We start from the raw sequence: 26250 nt of genomic DNA, 5'->3' as shown, positions 1-26250 counted from the left end.
TCAAAGCCTCTGTCGGATGAGAGCGAGGAAATCACAAGTGTGTGCACAGTGCCAGAAGATGTGAAGCACAGATTCGGCAGAATGTAGACATCTGTGGCAAACAGCCGAAGCAATATGTCTATGTGCGAGTAACTGCCCAGATGGAAGATGGAAAAATGCCAAGTAGGACTCGCCAAAGGAAAAGCTGTTGCCGAAGAGGGACTTTATAATGCCAAAGGAGACGCAGTCGCTTTCTCCACCACTTTAGTGGGCGATCCATATGCCAAACAGAATTTGCTCTGTCAAAAATCCAAGGTGGAAGTAATAACACTTTATACAGAGAAGGCACTGTGATATGTGAGAGCTTCAAAGGATGGGCTGAAGAGGAAGAAGAATGTAGAGTCCAATCTTTAAGCCTATTTTGAACTTCCAACCGAGGTACCGGCAAGAATGATTGAAGCATTTCTGAAATTTGATGCCATAACGGGCGATAATGAGCTCCCAAACCATATTTGCTAGCAGCCATAGAAAAAGATAAAAGAGTGCCATCATCCTGAAGTACATCCGCCACAGTGGAAATGCCTTTGAAAGATAGAAAGTAAGCATGCCTGGGTTCTTGTATAGCCAAAGAAGGGTGAAATACTTTGGACCAATAAATATTCTCAGCCCTCAAGGAATTTCTCGACAAAGAATCCCTGCCATTCCATTCCAGATGGGATAAAATATGCTTCCAATCAAGAAGCAAACGAGAGACAAAAGGACAGCCTCTGATCTTGCCTTGAATAGAGCCAAATAGGAAATCCCACTGTGGAGGCTGCTAATGCCCAAAAGCAGAAGTATCAATATGCAACAAAAGAGAGCGGATCATGAAAGCCCAAGGCTGATCCCTTTGCATGAACTGCAACATCATTTTCCCCCTGCGAGCAACTATATGCATTTAAATATTGAGTATGTTCAGACCCCCGTGCATCTTTGAAGAGCAGAGACGATGCATAGAGAGTAATCTGAGACTTTTCTTGCCATTTTTTGAACACCAGAAAATCTCCATGATAGCAGACATAAAGGAAACTAGATCTGCCTTAGTGAACATGATGAGAGGCAAATGGAATTGTATGTATGCTATCAAAATGGACTGCGTTATTCGCAAACATGTAATGGCCAAGTTACAAGCTTCCAATATTCAAGTTTTGCCCTTAACTTTGTAAGCACCCAATCAGTTTGTTGAGAACGAGTAAGCCCCCAACCTAGAGGATAGCCAAGATGTCGAATCAGTTGAGAAGTTGGAACAATTTTCCCACGCCACAAAAGACTATGCCAGTCTTTAGCATGCAACAGCAATAATTTTGATTTCTGAAAATTGACACGAAGACCAGCAACCAAACCATATGTAGAAAGAGCCTGCATAATCATGGAGAGATCGCTCCGAGTAATTTTCGGGGTAAAGAAAGAATCATCAACATATGCTTGGGCGATCATGCTACGGCTGCCAGGAATTTCCAATCCATGCAACATGCCAGTGTCCAAAAGGTGGTCCATATATTGAAGCATTGGATGAGTGGCTATGGCAAAATGTAAAGCACTGAGGGGACATCCTTGCCGAATAGAACAACCAAGAGTCCAGGTTGTAGAAATATCCCCTGAAAGTATGCAGGCAGCTTTACTATCTTGATATAACCAATTGATAACTTGCTGCATTTTTGGGCCAAATCCCAAGGCCTGCATAGTTGATGAAATAAAATCCCACTTAACAATATCAAAAGCTTTGGCAATATCAACTTGCAATAGCAAAACATCCTGCTGCATATATTTGGCATATTCGATTCCAACATAAGCATTAGCAATGTTATCTGTGATATGCCTACGAGGAACAAAACCATATTGTGCAGAATGCAACCCATCATGTAAATAGCCTTTCAACCGATCAACAATCATTTTGGTAGTAAATTTGTAAATGATCGGCATAAGCGTGATAGGTCTCCAATCAGCCAAAGATTCACAAATTTGCTTTTTTGGAAGGAGTTTAACAAGACCTTGCTTCCATGTGTCTGGCATTTCCTGATTTTGCCAAGCAGAGTTCACCATATGCAGCAATGTATACTTTAATAGAGGCCAATATTCTAGAAAAAACTCAACTGTAAGACCATCCCATCTTGGAGATTTCCATCTACCACAGGATTTGATTGCATCCTCCAATTCCCTCTCAGTAAAAGGTTCCTCCAATTCCAAAGCTTGAGTAGTGGAAATAATAGGAGAAACATGCTGTAAAAGTAAATTTCTGGCAGACAAAACCTGCTGCGAGGGAGTATCTGCAGAACCAAACTGCTGAGAGAAATGATGTATACAAACAGAAGCAAGCTGTTTCGTGATGTAGTCCATGAACCATCAGGCAGAAGCACCCTGCAAATGTTTGTTTTTAATCTCTTCTGATGCAAGCTTTTAAAAAATTATTTGGAAGAGCAGCCTTTATTTGTAAAGGCTCTTTGTCTTGCTCTAGTCTCCCATTTAGCCAGTTTCCTGTGATCATTGATTTGAAGACAATGTTTAGCTTGGCATAGTGTTGTTTGCTCATGCAATGACAATGGACGAAGATGACTGAGTTCAGTGAGGTCTTGACAAGTTAATTTGGCCTGAGCAACAGTTTCCCTCAGAGTCTTCATGTAAGACTTGCCATAATCTCTAATTACATCTTGCATTTTAGAAACAAAAGAATCCCATGCATTATTAATATCAAAGTGGCTCGGAGAAGACGAGATGCTTCAGTAACCATGGCCTTGAAAGCAACATGTTGTAAATAGCTATTGTTCACAATCAGATGTCGCCTTTGAGGCAGTCTATCATCTGGCATATCATAAAAAGATAACCTCAACCATAAAGATGCATGATCTGAATGCACAAAGGCATAGTCAATCCACATTTTGCATGTAAAATCATCGTTTTGTTGCGGAGCTACACTATACCAACGATCCAGACGTGCCTGATAAGAGGAAAGGACATTATGTTGGAAAGTGTATCCTGGTGACAAAGACTGCAATTCCTTCCAAAGATCTACCAAATCAAGGTGCATCAGTAATTGAGACCATGCATGCCTTTCAGGGGTTAACATATGATGTCCTGATATATTGTCACCCTGTCGCGGAGCATTATTGAAATCCCCACAGATAAAGGCATGATATCTCCATGGATATTGCTTTTTTTGGACTTTGCCATCCATCAATTGGCAGGAAGCGAAGGGGAAGAAGCAGTCCCATTTGAAACCACTAGAGCTTTGCCTTTATCCTAATTCACAAAAAGCTGTCTATTACCTTTATTTTTATTCCCAATAGAGGCAGGAGCATCCTTAGAGAGCATCTGAACAAGTAAAGTGACAGGAGGCATTTTATGCTGACTCATTGGACACTGCGAAGCCACGTGCCCAAATTTTTTACAGTCAAAGCAAGCCCCTATAAATAAGCCCCATTTCAATTTATAAAAAGCACTTCCCATGTCAACATTGTTCACTGTGACTGAATAAGACTCGAGTGTGGGATTATCAGTATCCCAGAGAATGCAAAATCGATTTGAATTGCCATTAGGCCGTGGTGGGCAAACCACTTTGCCTAAAGTCGCTGCAATTTTAGGCAAGAGTGAAGCCATGCATTGCGGGAAATCTACAACTTCAACCCAAACCGGACATCGGTATCAGATCAAAGCCTGAAAATCCCTTGTGGGAGACCATGGCAAAACGTGCACCATTTGCTGCCCAAATAAGAGGGACGAATGTTCCAAGAGCATTTACCTGTAAATCTCATCTACCATAATGACCTCAAAAAAGCCCCTGGCTGCATAGTGTACCTTCCGAACAAACGAGCCAGCCACTGTGCGGGTCAACCAATTGCCTACCTCTGCAGCAGGTGGCATCCGACCTGGGAAAAATAAAATAACTGCATTTTTGGCATATTCTCTAACTGGATCCACAATTTCATCCACTTCAACCATCAGACCAACCGATGGAACAGAGTCTTTCCACTCTTTCCTTGTGTCTGCAAATCCTTCATGCATGACATCATAAACCAGTTGTGCTTCAACAGAATCATGCACTGGGTCATGCTGACCCTCAGCCTGCTTTTGCTTGAACTGATCGATCCTTTTGAAAAGATTTTTCATAAGAGTATTCAGCCATGTCTTCGGAAGAGGATGGAACCCAAAAAGGAGATACTTGTAAAGTGAGAGTAGAGAAAAAACAGTCCCAAAAAAGCAGCCCACAGAGAAGAAGAAAGTATTGTATTTGCAAAGAGAAGAATGCACCTGTTGGCAAGAAAGTTTCATGCGTCAACAATTTTTCTTATCCCGTTCAAGGGATCGGAGAGCTTTCACTTATAGCCATGGATGGTTCAGATCTTTGCATCCACAATGTCTTATTTGTCCCTAGGATCAAGACAAATTTGTTGGAAATGGAAGTGTGAGAACATGAGAGAACAGAGATGAAGCAAGCTGGAATGAAATTGCAGCAACACAAATGAACTACAAAGCTAGGGTAGTCATAGAGACAAAACCTAGAATGGACCCTAACAAGGGTTAAAAGATGTGTGGTAACTAACTCACCCATAAACTCAACCTCTAACTAGGTTAGGGGTAAAAAACCTAAATTGCCCCTAGCCCCTTATACATAACATTAGCCACTGCCTTAGGAAATATAAATATTTCTAACACCCCCCTGCAATGACAATTTCACAATGTACGAGGTAAACATCAATCACCAAATGAATATAAGTTTGAAGGTTTGCAAAAAGCCTCCAACTTTGGACGAGGTAATGCTTTGGTGAAGAAATCTACCACATTCTGCTATATAGGGCAGAGATGTATACATTGGAGATCACCAGATCATTACAGCAAAACAGTCCACAACTTTTTGCATGAGTAATAGCACCAGAAGATAGCTATTGTAACCCGTAAGTGTGAAGACACAGAGATCCATCAGCCTGAGTATTCAGATAGGTGTTCAAGCCGACAAGTAGCCAAGAGGTAAGTCCAGCAGGAGGATGCACAGCTCGAATAAAGACCCAGTGTTGGTGTCGATTCACATGATAAGCCTTTCTATTAGAAAACTAGCACTTACTTTTGAAGAATCGAGACATTTTTTTCAAACCAGCGTGAGAACATATCAATGGCACTAACTTCATCACATTGAAACTGGTAAAAGTTTCTTGAGATCCAAATGGCCCACAATGCATGAGCTCTCAGGGTTAACCAAGAAGAGTGAGGTGTTTTGAAGGAGTCCCCGAGGAGAATTGCCTTCCAGTTGACTGGCTCCCCAACCTGGATCTCGATGTACTTCCAAACTATCCTAGCTTCAGGACAGGTGATGAAAAGAGAGAAAACGTCTTCCTTTTTGGCAGGGCATCTCTTGCAGAATCCTAACCCCCTTCCTATCCTCTCACTTCTGCAATTGGTCTAGACAGCCTTATGGAGGATGAGCCACATCAGGGTAGAGTATTTTTCAGGAATGTCTTTGTGCAAGATGAGTCGAAACATGTTCTGCCACTTAGCTTGGTTATCAACAAGTTTCCATCTTGAGTTACGAAGTCTGGCTATATCCTCAATGTCACTGCAAGGAGTAGGTGGGAGCTCCCTATCCACAAAAATTCTTTGGCTAGGTTAATAACGTGCCCCCCTTTCCATGTGACATTTCCCTGCCAAAGGAGAATCCTGCTCATAACTAGATCCTAGTCTTGGTTGGCTAATCTGAACTCCCTTCTAATTTCAGGCCATGTCTTCCATCTAAAGTCCTGCTTGTGCCAGAGTTGATTCCATGTTTGAAGGCTTTTTTAAAGAGGATACTTGCTTTCGCAAAATCAGAGTCGTTAAGGGAGGACTGTTTGAAGAAAACAGAAACCCATATAGAGTCAATACCTATAAAGGCACCTTTGCCAGAAAATACTATCTGACTCTTGCTTTGGTCAAAGGCCTGCCAAAGAGATTTCCAAAGCTGGCTCCCCTTGGTCTGACAAGGTTCTGGGTTGCACAAGGCAGAGAGAGAGGGGTGGCTTTTCCATTTGGGAGCCTGATGAACTTGGAGTTTCTTAGAAGTAGCTTAGCCTAGTCTACCTCAGGACACAGAACAGTTGTTATCACCCAAGAGGAAGCCAACTTGTAGGAATCCTGCTGGATATCCATGACTCCTAGACCTCCCTCATCCTTGGGTCTAGTGCAGAAGAGCCACTTGACTTTGGATTTTCTTCTTTTAGTGTCCGAACCCCCCCAAAGGAAGTTTCTGCAGAGCCTGATAAATTTTTGAAGGCCAGTCTTAGAGGGGCATCGGCAGGAAAGGTAAAAGATAGACATGGGGTATAAGCAGTGATTGAGAACAGCCCTTCTACCTACAAGGTTAGCAAGGAACCCTCTCCACTTGTCAAGCTTGATTCTGAACCTGTTCAAAAACCACTCCCACATGTCCTTCGTAGAGACTCCGAAACCCATCGGTATACCCAGTAGTCTGAACACAGTGCCCTTGGGGATTTTAATGCAACCTAGCTATGCCAGGGTTGGGTTGCTCTTTATTAGTTAACACTGCATATCCTGTTTTGGAGTGGTTTATTTTGGACTCTGAGGCAATACAAAAGGCGTCAAGGCATTTGAGAGCTGTTGAAACGTCTTCAGGGATATTTCTCAAGGTAAGGTTTGTGTCGTCAGCAAATTATTGGGTGCTGCATACCACCTAGAAGCTCAATCCCTCTGATATTTCCTTCCTCTCTCTGTTCTTGAAAGAGCAAGCCCAGAGCATCGGCTGCAATAGCATAGAGAAGAGGAGTTATAGGACAACCATGTCTAATAGACCTTCTCAAAGGGAAGGGTTGGGTCATCTTCCCATTGACACAAAGTTTTGCTGAAGCATTGGAAAGGAGGAGCCTGATAAATGAGATAAACTGTTTTCCAAGGCCCTTGTTCTCAAGGGAGAGAAGAAGAAAGTCCCAGTTCAATCTGTCATATGCCTTGTCAAAGTCTATTTTCAGAAAACAGATATCCTACTTGGTTTCACTGGCGTGTTCACACCCTTCCATAAGTTTATAATGGCTTCTAGCAAGTGCCTTCCTTTAATAAAACCTTTCTACTTAGGCCAGATCCAATTGTCCATTTTACATTGGATTCTAACAGGCAGAGCCTTTGCAATAACCTTTTTATCTACAGTTGAGCATTGTGAAGGGTCTCCAGTTTCTCAGTTCAATTTTGTCCCCCTCCTTTGGGATGAGTTTTATAACCCCTCCATTTAGATGGGAAGGGAGGGAACCAAAGGCCAAGCTCTCGTTCGAGACTTGTAGACATGGACCCACTATCTCCCAGAAGCATCCTCAGTCATGGCAAAGGCTGCTTCTTTTAGCTCTTAAAGAGATAAGTCCTTGTCTAGGTACACCCTGTCATACCTTGGCATTGTAACCTTTCTCGCTCTACCGCACTGCCTTCTTGATTCTGACATGCTGTCAACTTCATCATCAACATTGCTTAGCATGTCCTGAAAATGAAGTCTTATGTAGTCCAAGTTCTCCTCAGTTGAGGTAGCAAGGAGCCCGTTGCCTTTGTTGAGAAGGGGGATTTCCTCTTGGGTTCTCTTCCTCCTAATAAGTTTAAAGTTTTCTTTAGTAGGCCTATCTATTTTTCCTACCCACCAATCCATATAGTACACCTTGGATTCGCACCTTGGATTCGTTTAGCTTGATCTACTCCTGCAACCTCATCTCCTTTTTCTTTGCTAACGGTTCTTATTGGGCTCGAGGGTCTTGTGCTCTAGCCTTCACGTCTAGATCTTCAATGGCCTTCTTGATGCTGTCCATTCTCCTACCACGTAAGATTGCTCTGTTCTTCCTTGCCGTTTTGAGAATTTCTTGGGTGTTTTTAATAGCAATCATCCACGCCTCATCAGCTGACATTTCAAAGGAAAAGGCATGGGTCCACACTTGGGTGATCTCTTGATGAACAGATTGAAGAGAAAAGAGTTTGGGATCTGCATTAAGCCAAGAAGGGCTCTTTCTCCCTTCGCCAAAGTCAAGTACCGTCAAAACAGGTTTGTGGTCCGAGAGAGCTAGAGAGGAGAAAGTTGAAGACTTAGAGGAGATTGTCTGTGTAAGTAGGCTCTGAGAAGCAGAGATCCGACCTAGCCTTGCTTCTCTTCTAGACTCCCCAATTTGTCGGTTGCTCCAAGTAAAATCTCCTAGAGTACCTGAGTCTACCAACTGGAGATTCTCCTTCAGTTCCTTCCAAGCAAGGAGATCGGCCTCTCTCAAAGTGGATCCCTTCATTAACAACCTGTCACTAGAGAGCTCCACCATATGGAAATCACCTAGAAGGATAGTGTCTTATCTCAGCCCATTTAGGTCCAGGTGTCTCTTCTTGACTCTACACATGTGGGGGCATAAACTGAAGCCACTGTAAAAGAGATGTTTTTGATCTTACAGGACAGGGAAATCCATCTACCTTCTTGGTCAAGTTGACTACCTAGAATCCCCTCGCTGAAATGTGAAAGAATTCCTATAGGTGTACCACATTTTACCACTTTCATGTTTAGTAAAATACCAGACTCCTCTTTTGTCTACAGCTGAGTCTTTGCTCAAGGATCTCATCAGTAACTTTCACTTCTTGAAGGGGAGAAAAGTGGGGGAGAGAGTGTTTGCTCTAAGCCAGAAGGCAAGTTCCTAACCTCTCAGGGGATTAGTTAGACCGCTGACATTCAAGGTAATGAAAGAGATGGGTTTACTTAACCATTCTTACTTTTCCCCTTTTTTGCCTTGGGGGCAGGGCTCTTTGGGGGGGTGTTTTGTCCCTTTACCTGGAATATCCTCCTCTTGTTCTGCATAGTGACTTGAGCTTTACCTTTGCGAGCGCTCTCTTCAGCTGCAGCAGTAGGAAGCTCTTCTTCTAATTCCCCACACTCAAATCGCTCATGTTAATGCCAATATTCTGTCTCCTAATCAATTAGTGTGTCGAACGCGTTTTTGGTTTCGACACGCTTGAGAACGGGGTTGATCCCTTGTTAGGGGGCAGAGGACTTAACAAGAATGGTTGGACTGGAGCTAGTAGGCTCTTTGGCTCCTTTGATGGTCCATTTGGGCTTGGGCGGGGCAACGGGAGGGGAGTTGCTTCCTTAGCATGATTGGCTTTTGGCTTTTTGAGAGGACAATTCTTCACGATGTGGGAAGAGAGACCCAGAGGAAGCAAGAGTTAGGGAGATTTGTGTAGACAAGGGGCTATTCTCTGTATAGTTCTCCGTTCCTAGTGACAATCATCAGGATGTCTGGCAAGTCTTCTACCATGTCTATCTTGACGCACACCTGCGGGTTCCCTCTCGGGTTGATGAACTGGTCCCTTTCAACTCCTACCTAGGCTACTGCATAGCCTTGCAACTTGTAAGACAAGAGAGAATGGGAGATCAGAGGGTTCTACCCAGACCGGGATAGCAGTGAACCTAGGCCTATCAGGTTTGAAGTCTTCAGACAAGTGCTCCAGGTAAAGTGGTTGGTTCCTGATAGTCCAGAGAGCTTGATGGAGAGCGTCATAGTAGGCCATCTCCTCTTGTTCGAAGAGGAAGAAGTAAAAGTCCCTTCGCAGGAATCTGACACTCGTGACCACCATCCCTCTTCTACCCTAGCTATTTCTAATCCAATTTTCCAAGAAAACGGCAAAGGATCGGGGTCCAAGGAGAAAACCTGTGAGTGCATGTAAAGAGAGCCAGTCAATGGATTCCATGTGATGATCTTTGTTGAGAAAAGCAGCGACCTTACCTTTAGAGGTGATGCTTTTTCCGCCTGATGTTTTGAGCCCTCTTTATCAGCTTGTCGTGACAATTCTGGTGGGCTGGCACAAGACTTGAGGGCACAATTGCTCTTTCATCCACTTATTGAATCTCCATTGGCACTTGAGTCTCCTAGGTGGTCAGCGCGGGGGTCCCGAGGGGGCTGTCTGCTTCCTGTCAGGGTTTCTCTTCCTCCGAAATGGTCGGGAGGGGGAGGTCGGCATGTCTTTCTCTTCTTCCTGGCTTTTAGGCTTCTTCCCAGAAGGCCGGCCCGTGGTTCCTACGCCTCTTGAGCTATCAAGCTTTCCTTGGGAGGGGACTTGGGAGGGGGCGACCCCGTTGCATTGTCCTGGCTAGAGCTGATCGATTGTGTGTCGTCTTCCACCCGATCCTGGGGGAGAATCCCAAAAGTTGGCCTCTTCTGCACTGGGAGTGTGAGGAAGATGCCACGAAAAGGGGGGAGTGAAGAGTACTCCTTTAAATCTTTGAAGTACCCCCTTGTAAGGCCTCTGATCTTTCGTCTCTTCTCTGGGAGGCGGAGCCGTTCCATGCATTCTGGTCTGAGATGCTCTTCCACCGACAGATCTGTCATTTTCTCCGTCTCCACTTTTCAGCATTGTCAGGGATGCGCGGTGAGTGGCAGAGCTTGTGTCTTTAGATACGTCGGTAGCTTTCGACAGATGTCTAGAGTCCACCTTGTAATCATGCAACGGTCTGGCAAGACTAGAAGTCCCATCAGCAAATCTATTTCTTGGCTCTGTCGCCATCCTTAGGGTCAGCTAAAACAAGAGTTCCAACTATATCGATCTTCATCTCTAACTTGTTGATGGCACCGTAATCAAGCCTAAGGGGGGAGGGGGGAAGCAAAGCACGAGCGTCTTAGGTCAAAGGATTTTTAATAGAATCTTCAAGTATAAGTTTCACATTTCATTATCAAAGCTTATGACTCGAGCTATCTTATTAAGCATCAAGACCAATGTTGCCTGCCCAATCCTTATGTGCTGAAATCTTAAAAAGATCTTAAAAGATAAATGTTAGACATATTTGAATGTGCGACTGAGAGAACGCTGAAGCATACTTCATAAAGGACGTAATGAAGGGAGATGATAATACCTTAGACACTGCCTCTAAAAACATGCCAGGACGAACTGGTAATCCTCGGTTGTCCCTTGTTGATGGACCCTGGAAGATAAAACAAGAACATCAAGGACCATACCACGAACAAGGAAACATCTTACTTTTGAAACTATCAGTTTCAAGAAGCAACACCAATTTAGCAAGATAGCCCTAACAATAACCTGTTGCTTGCTATGCCTCTGTGTATCAGAATTTTCTTCTTCTCTTGGAAGGTCTTTACCCTCCCCTTTTCCATTCATAACATTTGAAATCCTTTCACGTAATTCAGGTCCAGGCTTAATACTGATGATTTTTGACAAGAACTGAACCTGTAAGGCTTAGCCAAAACGAACTCAAATTTCAATCCCACAGATGAAACATCCTCTTAACAGACTCTATCCAGAATAGCTCATCATTCATACAGTTGCAGCACTATCTTAGCAAGTTTCCTTTTATTTAGCCAAAGCAAATGATGAAAACCATTTGAACACACCACATTTTCGGGCAAGCTCCTGAGACCACGATTATCGTTTCTTTTGTCAAGCAAACCACCACCCAACATACTTCGAGCCTCTTCCCTAGCCAGAACCAAACGTGCCAACAGCCTTCGATCTTCAATTCTTGGTTTTTCTTCCATGCCCTGGTCAAGCCACACCAGCCAAAAAACAGCATTAGTAAACATTCAATTAAACCAGCACAAAGCACGTCCTTCTGACACATATACTGCATATATATAGATAGATCCTGAAAAATGTTTCATCTAACATAAATGACCAAAAAGTCCAATTTCAACTTTATCATTGTCAGTGGTCACACATAAGATTACAGCATCATCAGTCAGGCTATTCAGCATCCACTACCCAATCCAGATGGCACCAGAAATAGTGTCTAGGAGACTGGCCAGCATCGGTGCCTGAAATATTTGGGCTATTTCTGCAAGGCTTGGCCCCTGCAGGTGCTTTCACACTTTCACAGAACAAGAAATCGGCAGGTTGTATAGTCCTCCACAATGGTTGTTGGTTGCCTACTTCCAGGGTACCGTAGGCATTGATGTGGGACCCTGAGAAGCAAGCTGCAAGACAGCTAGCAATTCTCGGTCAGCACCTCATGGATAGCTAAAACTTTTGTGTTGTTTTCAAAGTTCTAATAGAAGGTTCTTTTCTTTGGGGAAAATATATGTCGTAGCCAGGAAAAACTTTTCCTGAAACTAGATCACTAGAGTCCATGTCTAAATTCAATCATGTCACGGTCATACTCTCTATGGAGATAGGGACTTCGAAACCCTTCTGAAAGACATATCTCCTATATCTCTGTACTTTGAATTTAAAAAGTAGAAATACCCTAGGATTGGATCTCCAATCTTAAAGGGAGGTCTCTAAGGATGATGCAAAACTTGGATTACTAATTCTGAGCTTATGTAATTTTATGGGATTTAATGGTATGTCATAGAGCTTCTGTTGTTGATGTGGTAATTTCAAAGTTTTGTAGTATTAATTTCAAATGGAATAATTGAATATTGATTGGACATATATGCTTTTTAGCATGACTCTGACGTCAGTGTTAGAGCCTAAGGTTGACGTTTGTAAGACCAATTTCGATTAATTGTTAGGTCAGCCTATGGTTTGTGTGTATGATGGTTGCTTGAGTTTTTCTTGTGGTACCTTGGGTCAGTATTTTGCAACTGATATGGTCAATACGTGCAACAAAACTCAAGGAAATCCCAAGAAGAGTGTGACCCAAAAGGATTAAATGATGAAAGCACCAGTTCAAAAAAATATAGCTCCTGTTGATCCTCAATCAAAGCCCAAGAAAGCAGCCATGTTGGCACAAGAGAGAAGCAAGATGAAACGCAGCAGAGAGGGGCATATAAGTTGTTCAAGGCACTCAAAAACATTCCTAGATAGTTTGTAAAGATGGATGAGGTGATGCAAGATGCCACAATGAAAGAGTAACGTCAACAACACATTAAGCAGCCATGGGTGGAGATGATGATACTTCGCCAACATGAAGAAACACCAATTCTACAGATCTTCATCCTATTTATCGTCATCAGACAATCCACCCCATCGACACTGTTCTAGAACGTTTTAAGTTCAATGAGAAGAATGACCAGATTTCAAAAAAGTTGCAAGACCATAAGCCAAAGGTGTTGTTGGCAAGGATTGCGACAGTTAGAACCTATTGCGGCCAAGAAGAGCCAAACAAAAATGCAACGAAAATTTTGCCACTCTTCTACTTGAAGGTTTAGCCGCATAACAGTTCCAACAATGGAAGCCCAGCGTTTGCCTCATCATCATGGGAAGAGCTTAAAGTTATGCTTCAGAAACAGTTTCTAACTATAGACTTTGAAAAGGATATGCTGCTTGCATGGGATATGCTATGGCAAAGGCATTGTGAAACCCTCTCTCAATATGTCGATCATTTTTTGGCTATTATTTCTTAAATTTGAAGCTTTTTCACACCGATCAATAAGAGCAGACAAATAGCTCAGGATTGGGCTTCTCAAGAAGATTGCTTATGTTCGGTGTGAAAACAGTTTTTTAAAAAAATATTCATCTAGCCTTAAAGGCTGAAGCAAAGTGAAGGGATGGTAGACGTTTTGGTATTGGTAGAGACCAGCCAGAAGGGAGATCGAAGTGGGACAGGTTTCAGCCTTATAAAGGCGTCAATAACTAGCAAGGTAATCACGTTAAGAAGACAGCCAAGAAAGTGGCTAGAGTGACTAGTGTTCAAGAAGTACAAAGATAAAGGGCTGTGTTTTCGATGTGAAGATGTGCCCCAATTCTTGGACTTCCCACTTAGGGAGAACAAGAAATGCTGAGATGGTTGAAGACAAAATCGTTCACTTAACAAATCAACTCCAGGACCATAAATGGATTGCTGCAATGGAGCACCTTGCACATTCGGCATTACCGAAGGCTGTCCATTGAATGGTATGGAACCCCTAGATGTGAATGACCCTTTTTCTATTTAGACTTGGAAGGGGTTTGCATAAACTCAGCAAACCATGGGTCCTAAGTGAGATGAGAAAGTGCTCCCACTGCACTCTCCCACTGCACTCAACATCTGTGCTTTGAACAATGCATTGGTCTCCTCTACATCCTCAGCATCATTAGACCCTCCAGGCTATGTTTCATTCACATCAAAAGCATTTACAGCTCGCTGTTCATCAGCATTTGAAGCATCTTGAGAAGTTCCCTCATTCATGGACTGTCCATCCCGCTCATCCTGAGAGGACGCCTCTTCCATATCCCAATCATCATCAGTAAGTGACATACTTTCTCAATTTCTCTTTGCTATTAACTTAATTGCAACAAGAAATACTTACACCAGAGACAACCACCGGCTCACCTCCTTAAAGAAGATGGTGATGTCCTAGCAACGGAGCCATGAAACCGGCCTCAAGGCCAACAAGAGGGCGGTATTAGACAATTAACCAGCCAATGCTCTCACAATAACAATTCAGCAAATAGACAACCAGTAGAATGGGAGCTGGAATGCTCTTGCTCAAGACAACAACACACACTGGCCTCAAACCTTGCCACCCCTTTCGGTATTTCTTTATTAATTGGAGAACCCTGCAAATGGGATACACAATAGATTCAACTTCCCTCATCAATACCACAAGCAATAACCCTGCTGGGCTCTGCTCTCACTTCAGAAAGCACTAGGCATTCAATGCTATTCCAAATGCTTGCATGAAACTTGGAAATTGTTACTAGCAACCCGTGCTAGGTCAGACAACTCCCGTGACTGCCTCATGTGTCCAATGGACGACTGTTATGCCTCAAGTGTCGACTGATATGCCCAAGCAATGGGTGAAAGCATAAATGATCAGCCTGCAATCTTGGGAACTTTGCATGTGAAGCAGAAGCATCCACTATGAACCACCCTATGAACAAAGTCCCTCCAAGACAGCTTGCAACAAAGGAGTAGGGTCAAGCGGGAGTATCCAGCTTGTCCTGGTCAATCTGGGGGCATCCAATTAAGCTCATACACGAGCTTGTGCAACCCATTCTCAATGATGTACTATATTGGCTGTACATCAACGTACCCTATCGTACATCAACTCAGCCTGCCTGTACAACAACATTCGGCTTGAGTACCTGTATATTCTGTATACTCCTGCAATCCGTATTGCCCGTACAACAGCTGTATGTTTAGTTCTGTACAAAGTCTTGGAATTATGTACACCCATACTGTAGGCTGCAATCCATACACAGCCTTGGGAAACCCACCCATGCAGCCTTTTCTCTTGACGTCGCCCTGTACGTAACGTCGTGCCTCTAGCTCCCACTCCGTGTTTCATTGGCGCACACATTATGCATTTTCCATATGTGAAGGGTGCCACGTGACATCAAAGTTTCACATTTGCCCATTTGCCTCTTCTAGTGGGGCAGTTTTTGGGACCAAACCAATGGCCCAACTTATATTTTAAGGGTCCTTTGTTCCCTTCTTGGACCAAACAACAAATTCACCCCTAAGGCATTAATTCCTAGGGACTCCGTGCACACCTACAACCCATGGCCTTGCCCACCTTATTTTCCCATGGTCCTGCCCACATGCAAACCCAAAAAACTCACGCCCTTGTGACATCTACCAAACTACTAGGGCTTAAAAACCTAATATAGATGCCTCATATTTTACCCAAATTTTGCACATGGTCCCTATACAAGTGCATGAAGGTTCGATCAAGGAGAGCCTAACGCTAGACTAAATAATGCTTGGGTACCGCATGAAGGTTTGATCAAGGAGAGCTTAACCCTAGAATAGATAACGGTTGGCTAAATTAATTTTTGAGGCCATACCCACCACACTTACCAAGGTATCTAAATGGCGTCAAGACTACCATTGTATCGCGTATCTCCGCAAACAAACTAAGGCTTAGAAAGTGGAGTAAGGTGTTGGTTAAGGAAATGGGACGCGAAACTGCCAAGGAACACGAATGCCATAAGATAGGTCGGCCACACATGTTTTGTTTGGAGGATGCTCATGTTGAAGGTGGTGATTAAAGGGCTTAGAGAGACATGATTCAGTACATGTATCAACAAAATACATAATCGAATCAACTAACAATCATAGAAAAGTTAAGTGGGACTTCACTTGGATTTCACGTTCTGTTTGTCACTAAAGATCATTTGCCCTCAACTCTTCTTCCAAGAACACTTCATCCATCCACTCCTGTTTGACTTGAACCAGCTTGGTGATATATTGCATGATGTTCCAACCACCGGGCTAGTTTAGGACAATTTGCTTTTGTGGTTTAAAAATTCTGAGATTCAAACAAACGTTTTGTGATTTTTTTGTACATCTGCTACGAACTTCTACGTCAAATTTGCTCTAGAGTTGTTTTCTTGGTCCTCAATGTCTCTTTGGTCATCAATAGGAATTGTAAGTAGCAGTATGTATGGTCAAGGGAATAATTTTCAGAACGCAAATCAGGGACAATGAGCTTTCCCCGAACCCTTAATGCATCCAGGATATTTCGGAGGTGGTTTAGTGTTCCTAGCAATGGCTGGGCAAGCTGCTGGAATGTGTGGAAACTATCAAGTGGGTTCTCATCCTGGCATGGATATGCAAGCGAATATGTGTGGGGGTATGCAGCCCAGAATGCATAGCATAATGTATGGCAATATTGGCTATGAGTGGCGGTGATATTGGTCAGGGTGGTGGTGATGTTGGTCAGAATGTTGGGGAGGGTGGAGGTAATGCTATGTATCCTCCATTTTACAGCCACCAGTGTATGACAATTTGATACCCAAAGGGAAAGCAAAAGACTTCAAGGAAGGTGGGGCAGTAATGAAGTTTGAGACCTTCAATGGGGCTCAGGATGGGCTGAAAGCATTAACTTACGTTCAACAGTTTGATGTGAGGAGGAAACTTCACTGAATCCTCAAAGATGCGTAAGACAGCCAACTTTCTGAAAGGGAATGCCCTACAGTGGTGGACAAATTTGCTACTCCAGAATAGAGCACCAACCAACTGGATTCAGTTTAAACAGTTATTCTCAGCCACCTGGGTAACCACCACATTAGCGTGATAGTCCAGCCTCCAATTGGCTGTCACATGAGGAGAGGAAAGCTTTAATGGGCACCAATAAGTGCTTTAACTGCAAAGAGGAGGGGCATATGGCACGGGAATGCCCAAAATGCAAATTGAAAGGCAAGGCCAATGATAGGGATGAGCAAAAGGACACGAAGCCTAAGCCTACTATAGGATTAATACCTGATGTGATTGGTGAGCAGCCAAATGGGGATCCCTCAGTCATGCAGGGCATGGGGCAAAGTGAGAGATCAAATGGCATCGATCTCATGCAAATTTTATTTCCCCGGAGTTGGCAGGAAAACTTGGAATCTGTGCAGATGAGATGGGGTCGATGACTGAGGTAGCTTGGCTTGTCCAGGGTTCAGTACACCAGTGAACCCTATCATTGGGAAGCTCTGTTTGCACATACAGAACTTTGTGGACAGTAAGGAATTTTATATTATCCCACTAGAGGGCTGTGATGTTCTGCTCAGGATACCATGGTGTCATAGGGTGCATGCTATGCTGGACACTTCTTTTAATCGAAAAATCACCCTGATGCATAGAGGGAAGACCCATGTATTGGATGTCAAACTTAAGGGAGAGTCAGTCCCTATTGTATCTCCCTCTCCAATTTCTTCACTAATGAAAAGTCATATTTCTGCGTACTTAGTTTTTGTAAAGGATATTGAGTTTGATGATCCACAAGTTGTTTTATCTAAGCTGGATAAAGAGCGGACAGGTTTCCTAAATCAGTTTGGGGAGTATTTTCCTAACACTTTGCCAAGGGAATTTCCACACGAGAAGCCTAAGGATCATGGCATAGATGTAAAGAAGCCGCCATATAGGGTTAGTACAGCCCAGGAGGAAGAGAACATGAGCCAGGTGAAGAATATTAGATATGGGGCTGATTCATCCCAATTCATCTCCTTACTGCTCACCGGTTCTGTTAGTCCGGAAGAAGAACAGTTCATGGCGTATTGTGCATAGATTATTGCGCCTTAAACAAGATTACAATTAAGAATCGATTCCTCATTCTGAGAATTGATGACAGCTTGGATTGGTTGGAGGGATCGACTCTGTTCAGCCACATAGACTTGAAGAGTGGGTATCACCAGATACGCATTCGATCAGAGAATGTGTCCAAGACAACTTTTAGAACCTCCTTTGGGTTATATGAGTTCTTAGTGATGCCATTTGGGCTTACAAATGTTCCTGCTACCTTTAAACAAATGATTATTGGGTACTTTCTTTGATAATATGATTGTATACTCACAGGATGAGGCACAACATATTTGGCCATAGTGTTTACAGAACCCTAAAAGCATAGGTTAATTGTTAATGCAAAGAAAATTGAATTCTTTATGCCTCAGATTCACTTTCTAGGACACATTGTCTCCAAGGATGGAGTGCGCATGGTTCCTGCCAAGATGGAAGCTGTTAGATTCTCACTGTGCCCACCTGTGAGCCCCGATTTGAGGGGACAAGGGGCAGTGAGAGGTAGGAGGGCTGGGAGAGAGACTCAGGCCAGAACCGGAGGGAGGATACCATGGCAAATATAGGCGACCAGCACACGGGCTGGTCGCAGTCTGCAACAGCAGGAATAAAAGGGGCTCTAGGCCTCACATGGAGGCACCAGGAGCAGCACTGGCTGGCCCCCCAGGGCGACCTTATATAAGGGCATGTGGCTGGCCAAGTCGGCCCAACCAGGGCCACCGACCAGGGCCAACCCTGGTCGGTTTATGAGGCCCATGTGGTCGGTCATTTGAAGGGGCCTGGGCACAGCCTATAAAAGGCCCACTTCTCCATTCAGCCCAGCATCCAGTGCAAAACTGAAAGCCCCTCTCCAAGGCTGTGTTCAGCACTCAGATCTGGGGCAGTTTGTGTGTGAGAGAGTCCATCAGTTTTCTCCAGCATTCTGCTGTGTTTTGTACTGCTCCCTTGGAGCTATTTTCTGCCCACCATCCGGTGGATAAATATACTCTCTCTCTCTCCGTCTACATTTATTTCTGAGTGTGTGTTACTTGCATCTGTGATCATCTATCTGAGTTGAGTGTGTAAGAGTTGGAGAGATCTTGGGTGGAGGTTTGAGTGATTCATTCCCTCCTATTTTCTAACATGGTATCAGAGCCATAGGCTCTCAACTCTTCTTCATCAAAGCACTCTCTGAAGGAAGGAGTCCCTTGGCAGAAAGGCGATTATGTTTTCAGCTCAGGCTAGCACGGGAGGTCAGTACATCTTTTTTTTTTGCTTCAGTTTCCTATTCACCGAGATGGATCAGCGTTCAGAAGCCTCTACACCCACTGCTCGTCCTTCCTCCTCCTCCAGTCATCTTCCTTCTTCATTCATTCCCAATTCTGGTGAAGCTGGAAATCTCGATGGGACGAACTATCCAATTTGGAAAGTCGATCCGAAGCCATCTGGTGGCATGGAAGCTATGGAAGATAGTGATTGGTACCAAGATGAAGCCGGAGGACATTGTGGACAAAAGAGGTGATGTTTTATTTGAAGCAGATGCGGATGAACTCAGTGCATGGGAGGAGAGGGATGCTCAAGCCTTAGCAATGCTAATTGGCACGACAGCAGATGTTGTGATTCCTCATATCCAATTGGCAGAGACGTCTTCAAAGGCGTGGGCCATACTGAAGGAGCTGTATGAAACCGCTAATACAGCCCGTATCATTACTCTTCAGCATCAACTTTATAATCTTGATATGAATGAGGGTGATAGTGTGCATGACCATCTGACAAAGGTGAAAGTCGTGCGGGACCAGCTCGCAACAGTTGGTCAAAGGTGGACTCGAGTCAATTTGCGTTGCTCATACTCCACAAGTTGCCACGGAGTTTCAAAAGTTTTGTGACTACGGTCACTGCGGGTCAATGGACTAAGCCAATCACTTTAGAGAAGCTTGGCCCACTCCTGCTTCAGGAGGAGGCTCGAGAGAAACTCTTTACGCAAACCGAAGAGAAGGCATTAGTGGCCAAAGACAAGCCTGAAAAAGGAGTTCAAGAAGTCAGAGGACGTTGACCGAAAGAAGAGAATGAAGTGCTTTTACTGTGAAAAGCTTGGCCACTCCGCCAAAGAATGCCGAAAGAAGAAGGCAAATCAAAAGCGGAAGAGAGAAGCCAAGAACAAAGAAGAGCCTAAGAATGATTCTGCCAATGTGACGACTGGGCAGTTGTTTTTAATCAGTGAACATTGTTCAGCGTATGCAGTCAGTGAAGGAAAAGAGGGTTGGTATGTTGACAGCGGTGCTTCAAAGCACATGTCTAACAGAAAGACTTGGTTCAAAACCATGGAAAGTACACACCCGGATTCCAAAGTTTCTGTCGGGGATAGCCAGACATGTCCTGTGAAGGGCATTGGTAGCATTCCTTTCATTACGACCGCAGGTGAGGAGAAGGATATCTCTGGAGTACTTTATGTACCCAACCTTTGCAAGAACTTACTGTCTGTAAGTCAGATGGACAAGAACAACATGTCAGTTCTCTTTGAAGACGGCAAGGTCACCGTGACATCCAAAGCAAATGCACAGATGGTGGCCCAAGGAGTTGAAGAAAATGGACTATACCGCCTCAGTGCAATGTTGGTTCATGAAGACAATGGAAAGTCCAAGCTTTGGCATGAGCGCCTCGGTCATGTCAGCTATGGAACCTTGGCTGAAATGTCAAAATTGAAGATGGTGGATGGACTTCCACCTATTACAGGCAATGATGGTGTCTGTAGGGCTTGTCTAGAAGGCAAGCAGCACATGGACAAGTTCCCACAAGAGGCCTCGTTTCGGGACCAGCAAACCACTTGAGTTGGTTCATGCCGACATTTGTGGCCCAATGTCTACATCATCGTGGGCACGATCCAGGTACTCACTTCTCTTTGTGGATGATTTCAGTAGAATGACCTGGGTGTATTGTTTGGCTAAAAAAGTCACAGGCTTTTGAGAAGTTCAAGGACTGGAAGGCCAGAGTTGAAAAGGAAACAGGGGAGGTGTTGGGATATCTCAAGGTGTATGCCCCAGGCACACCTTGGGTTCTATGTGTGTGTGCTAGAGGCACAGTTAGGTGCCCATAAGCACTGTTAGGTGGTGGTAGATGCCACATAGGCTGATTGAGAGATTCTAGGACCTGATTGAGGAGATGATTGTGCAGCTTGGTGGCTCATGTAGAGGTGCCTACATATGGACCTCACCCTTCTTCATTCTATAAGCATTCTCTTGTTTCGTGTTCAGCTTCATGCTTTCCTTTCACTTCTCCAACATGGTATCAGAGCACTATGATCCTCCTTGAGCCCATTTATGCCATGTCATCATCTTCTTCCCCACCTCCACTTTCTTCTCCATTTTGCCCCTTTCTGCCCAACCACTTGGAGGGCTGAATTCTCCTCGTACAGGCGACCTCTTCTAGAGTCCTTCTGGTTGGAGAGACCCTTCATATAGGCGACCTCCCACGTCAGAGCAATTAAGGAATGGTGCCCTCAGACCCACGCAACAGCCGCTTTCTTCGTGCAATACGACTTGTTGGAGCAACCATTTCAAAATTCCTCTGAGCCACGCTTGCACAACAACATGAGCTAGCCCCTGTCCAAATTTGAAGTGAAATGGTCCACCAAGGAGGGAGCAAACGCGAAAAAACCAGTCGACGATCAAGCTCTTGGCTATGGCAACGTGACGCGGCATTTATGTTGGAATCGGAGTCCTAGTGTGTCTGGTCCTAGAGTCCTAGGAGTGTCCTACAATTGTGTCAGTGTGAAGAGTCTTGAGGCCACTTGTGCCACCTCATGTGGTAGGTGTGATTCCTCCCCTAGATTATAGGATCTAGATTCTCTTGTGTGTGACCTCATCTATGAGGTATCAGTGTGGGAAGATAAGGCTTGCCTAGCCTATAAAAGAGGCAATGTACTTGCTGTGAGAAATCATCTATCAATCTATCAACATCAGTTCGTGCCTCAGCTCTTGTCTCCAATCATGTGTCTCTCACCCTCTCCCCATTTTCAACAGTTGGTATCAGAGCCATGTTGAAGCTCCTGCCTGATGGCATTCCTCTCCTCGTGAGCTCCTCTTGTAGCTACTCGTGATTCCCTCTTCTCCTTAGCCTCTCCTTGAGGTGATGAGCTTCATCAACGTGGAGCTGCACACCTACCTTCTTCCATAGCTGCGTATGAAGGGGAGCGAAAGCAAAGGGGAAGCACTCGTCATGGAGGAAGTGTCCTGCCCATCCTTCGCTGCCACACCTGCGCCACTTTCCTGCCATGTCTCTACTCTGCTGCGCCACTCTTATGCCACCTCTCCGCTATGCTTCCCTGATGCTGTGCCATTCTGCCCGCTCCTCTGTTCGCTCTTCTACCCGCCTTTGCTGCCCTACCTCGTAAGCTGCACCGCTCTCCATAAGATGGCTCCAGTAGCGCCGCCTCAACGAGCTTTTACTCCACAGAGCTAACAAGCCGCCATCAACGACTCGACCAACCGCTTCTACAACCTGCAGATCTGCAACGCTCTTCAATGAGCTACCAATAAGCCAGCAGCTTCTACGCCTCAATTAAACGAGGCTCCAGCCTTGCACCAGTTGACAGCAGCAAAAAGACTGCACTTCGAACGATCTAAGAAGCAATCGAGCTCCTTCATTAGCTCCAACAACCGACAACTATCAAGGCGCCAACGAAGGTCTTCATCCATCTCTTCAACAGTTGGTGACAAATCGTGACTATTTTTCGTCCCTTTACAATTTATGCTCAACTTCTCGAATTTTTTGAGTGTTTTCATGATGTGAGGGTTCCCAACCGTTGAACGAGAACTCTTCTGTCAGAAATTTAGAAAAGCCCCAATTTTCTGCAAACCCTAATTTTGCAGCAACCCTAACCCAAAAATTTAGGGCTTTTCTGTCCTATGTCTTCCTTTGGCTTAATTGAAGCTTCTACCATGTAAAATTTGGGCCTTTCTTGAAATTTGAGTAAACATTGTAAGGGATTTAGACACTGGTTGTAATAACAGCTAAGACCTTCCCACCAATGGATAGCATAAAAAACTCCTCGTTCATCGAGAAATTCTCAGGGAGCAATTTCCCAACTTGGCAAACAAAACTCCGGCTTCTTCTTATGCAAGAAGGCATATGGAATATCACCAATGGCAAGGAGCCAAAACCCCAAGGAGATGATGCTAGAATCAGTTGGTGGGAGAACCAAAATGATAAAGCAATGGCTATCATTGGCCTAGCTTTAGCTGATAACCTTATCCACCATGTGGATTTTGATAAGACAGCAAACGACGTTTGGGAAAAGTTAGAGAATTTGTTTGGAAATAAGATCAATAATTCCAAAGTATTTCTCAAACAAAAACTCTTCAAGCTCAAGATGAAGGAAACTGAAACCCTCAATGAACACTTGAGCAATCTTGGGTCAATTCTCCAACAATTATCTGCCATCTGAGCCATTGTTGAAGATGATGATCAAGTTGCTATACTTCTCTCCAGTATTGAAGACATTTCCAAGTACAATGAGATCCTTGCTGTCCTAAAAGTCAGCCGCAATATGAGCTTTAAGGATATGGTAGCTCATCTCATTGATGAGGACCGTAGGCTTACAGAGAAAGCAGAATCTTCCTTCAAATCTGGCAAAGCATTCTTTCTCAAGAATAAGCCCAAGAAGAACGGAAAACCTCTTAAATGTAATTACTGTCATAAACTTGGCCATCCAGAGGATCGTTGCTTCAAGAAAATGGCAAAGGTACAAGCCAAAGAACATGCCAATCTAGTTGCGGAGCAGAGCGAGGACGAAGACGATGAAGCTACACCTTCTGGACCTGAGGAACAAGCCTACACTGCTGCTATTTCTGGTCTATCCCTCCATGAGGTGATAGATGAAGAGTGGGCTTTCTCTAGTCATGTGTGTTAGGTACTCTGCCTTGGGTAGTCCCCCTAAAATGATGTAATAATTTGTCATTTTTGTGTGCCTTGTCCTATAAAAGGCTCCACTTATTTCCATGTACCCAGTTAGGAGACAGGAGGGTTGTTATGTCTTTCCTTTATCAGGCCTGGCCGAGTTCCAGGATGGTGGTGTACTCCCTAGACCTATGAGTTGGTCATGCATCCATGCTCAGATTTGAGTCTCTGATCACGTTGACACCTAAGCCATGAGAGTGCTTGGTTCAACCTCTGAATTATGCTCAGCTGTTAGCCTCTGAGATTGCCTGGGATGCACAGTCTGGATGATGTCATAGTTTCTCACCCTAGCTCCGAGGGGGGGTTTGTTGGAATCGGAGTCCTAGTGTGTGTGGTCCTAGAGTCCTAGGAGTGTCCTACAGTTATGTGAGTGTGAAGAGTCTTGAGGCCACTTGTACCACCTCATGTGGTAGGTGTGATTCCTCCCCTAGATTATAGGATCTAGATTCTCTTGTGTGTGACCTCATCTATGAAGTATCAGTGTGGGAAGATAAGGCTTGCCCATCCTATAAAAGAGGCAATGTACTTGCTGTGAGAAATCATCTATCAATCTATCAACATCAGTTCGTGCCTCAGCTCTTGTCTCCAATCATGTGTCTCTCACCCTCTCCCCATTTTCAACAATTTTGACTTTCCTCTTCAATGGTTCTTCTCTGGTATACCAGCTTTATTTCTACCTAAAAAGCCCTCTTTTCTTTGTCTTGAAGAGTGAGATACAAGCCCTCCAAGATCAGGCCTCTATTTTGGACAGTTTTGACAGTGTTGTGAATTTGGTGCTACATTAGATGCTACTTTGGCATTTCTGATATTTTAAAGTGTTGAATAGCATCAGTACAATTGTGGCTACAACTTTCTTTTAGGTTTCTATACCTGGATTTGCTCGGAATACTTTCATTTAGCCACCTCTATGAAGCATGCAAATTGAAGTATCATTTCCACTATGATTTTTATTATGGAATTTGGTTAGAAATCTTTGCTACACCAAATGCTTGTACTTTGAAGCTTTTCAGTTTTTTCTAGCCTTGTAAGAGAGTAGACACTGCCCATTTTGGGTTAGACCCTCTCATGGCTACCTTCTTGCATATTGATAAGTTCAATGGTAAAGGTTTTCACACATGGCAGATGAAAATTAAGTTGGCATTGATGAGGGAAAACCTCTGGGGGCTTGTCAAACCTGCTTCAACTTCTTCTTCAACAGCCTCTAATGCTGGAGAATCCTTAGCTCCTACACGCCCGGCACGAGATCTTGCTAGAGAGGAGAAAGCCTATGGCATTATTGCTCTTGGCTTAGGAGATGACTATATTCATCAAATTTCCGATATGGAGTCTCCTTCTGAAGCTTGGCAAAAGCTTGATATTCTTTTTTGTGCTAGCTCTCACATCTCAAAATTGTTACTTAAGATTGCTTTCTTTGAATTGAAGATGGCTAATGGCACTCCCTTGGCTGCCCATGTCAATCACATGCGGAGTCTGATGACTCAACTTGCTTCTATCAACTCTCCAATCACTACGGATGATGCAATGGTAGTATTGCTCAAAAGTATGCCTGAAGATTATGATCATGTTGTCACCACATTGAAGAATCTTCCTAATCCTACTCTTGAAGGTCTTATGACTGCCCTTCAAGAAGAAGAAAGGCACAAGGAACTCCAGAGAGGCAATGACACAGCCTATGCCATAAAAACTCAAATGGGCAAGTTTCCACCTTGCAAACATTGTGGGAAGACCAATCACCTCTCAAAAGATTGCTTCAAGATCAATCCTTGCAAATATTGTAGCAAAAACAATCACCATGAAAAGTTTTGTAAGGCCAAAAAGGAAGCAACTACAAAACCAGATACTGCCAATTTACTTTCGGTTGATGTGCCTCCACAAGATGAGGCCTCCTACAGACATTGTGTGCATGTACATGCAGGGGAGATAACCATTGGGGGGTCTTATGTATCCCTTTGTTTGCCTCACACCCTTGGGAACCCTTGCTAGCATGAGATCCTAGCCATAGATTTATCCTTGACCACCATGAGATGGCTTGAGACACTATGTGACTAGATGTATTCTTGACATAGCCTGAGGCATTCCCTTGAGGGGGGGTTTGTTGGGATATCTCAAGATGTATGCCCCAGGCACACCTTGGGTTCTATGTGTGTGTGCTAGAGGCACAGTTAGGTGCCCATAAGCACTGTTAGGTGGTGGTAGATGCCACATAGGCTGATTGAGAGATTCTAGGAGCTGATTGAGGAGATGATTGTGGAGCTTGGTGGCTCATGTAGAGGTGCCTACATATGGACCTCACCCTTCTTCATTCTATAAGCATTCTCTTGTTTCGTGTTCAGCTTCATGCTTTTCTTTCACTTCTCCAACAGGAGGATGTCAAGACGTTCCGTATAGACAGGGGGGGAGAATTCACCTCAAATGAGTTCAACACATTTTGTCGCAAGCAT

The 26250-nt window shown here is 44.1% G+C and overlaps 1 protein-coding gene across 1 annotated transcript in view; it reads right to left on the bottom strand.

Annotated features, from left to right (window-relative positions):
- Nucleotides 1–26250, bottom strand: part of LOC147898297 (protein PEP-RELATED DEVELOPMENT ARRESTED 1, chloroplastic) — an 88182-nt gene that overhangs the window by 28436 nt on the left and 33496 nt on the right. Inside the window, exons 5-7 of the mRNA XM_087379419.1 lie at nt 11349–11495; nt 11038–11184; nt 10853–10921 (exon numbers count right to left, since the gene is read on the bottom strand). Coding sequence (XP_087235545.1) covers nt 10853–10921; nt 11038–11184; nt 11349–11495 — 363 coding nt within the window. The remainder of the gene's footprint in view (nt 1–10852; nt 10922–11037; nt 11185–11348; nt 11496–26250) is intronic.

The sequence above is a fragment of the Dipteris shenzhenensis genome, chromosome 9 (assembly GCF_047967505.1).
Source record: "Dipteris shenzhenensis isolate YYH24624 ecotype China chromosome 9, Dip_SZ_1.0, whole genome shotgun sequence".
Lineage (NCBI taxonomy): Eukaryota > Viridiplantae > Streptophyta > Polypodiopsida > Gleicheniales > Dipteridaceae > Dipteris > Dipteris shenzhenensis.
Note: the sequence above shows the minus strand (reverse complement) of the source record. Positions and strands in the feature narration are given on the sequence as shown.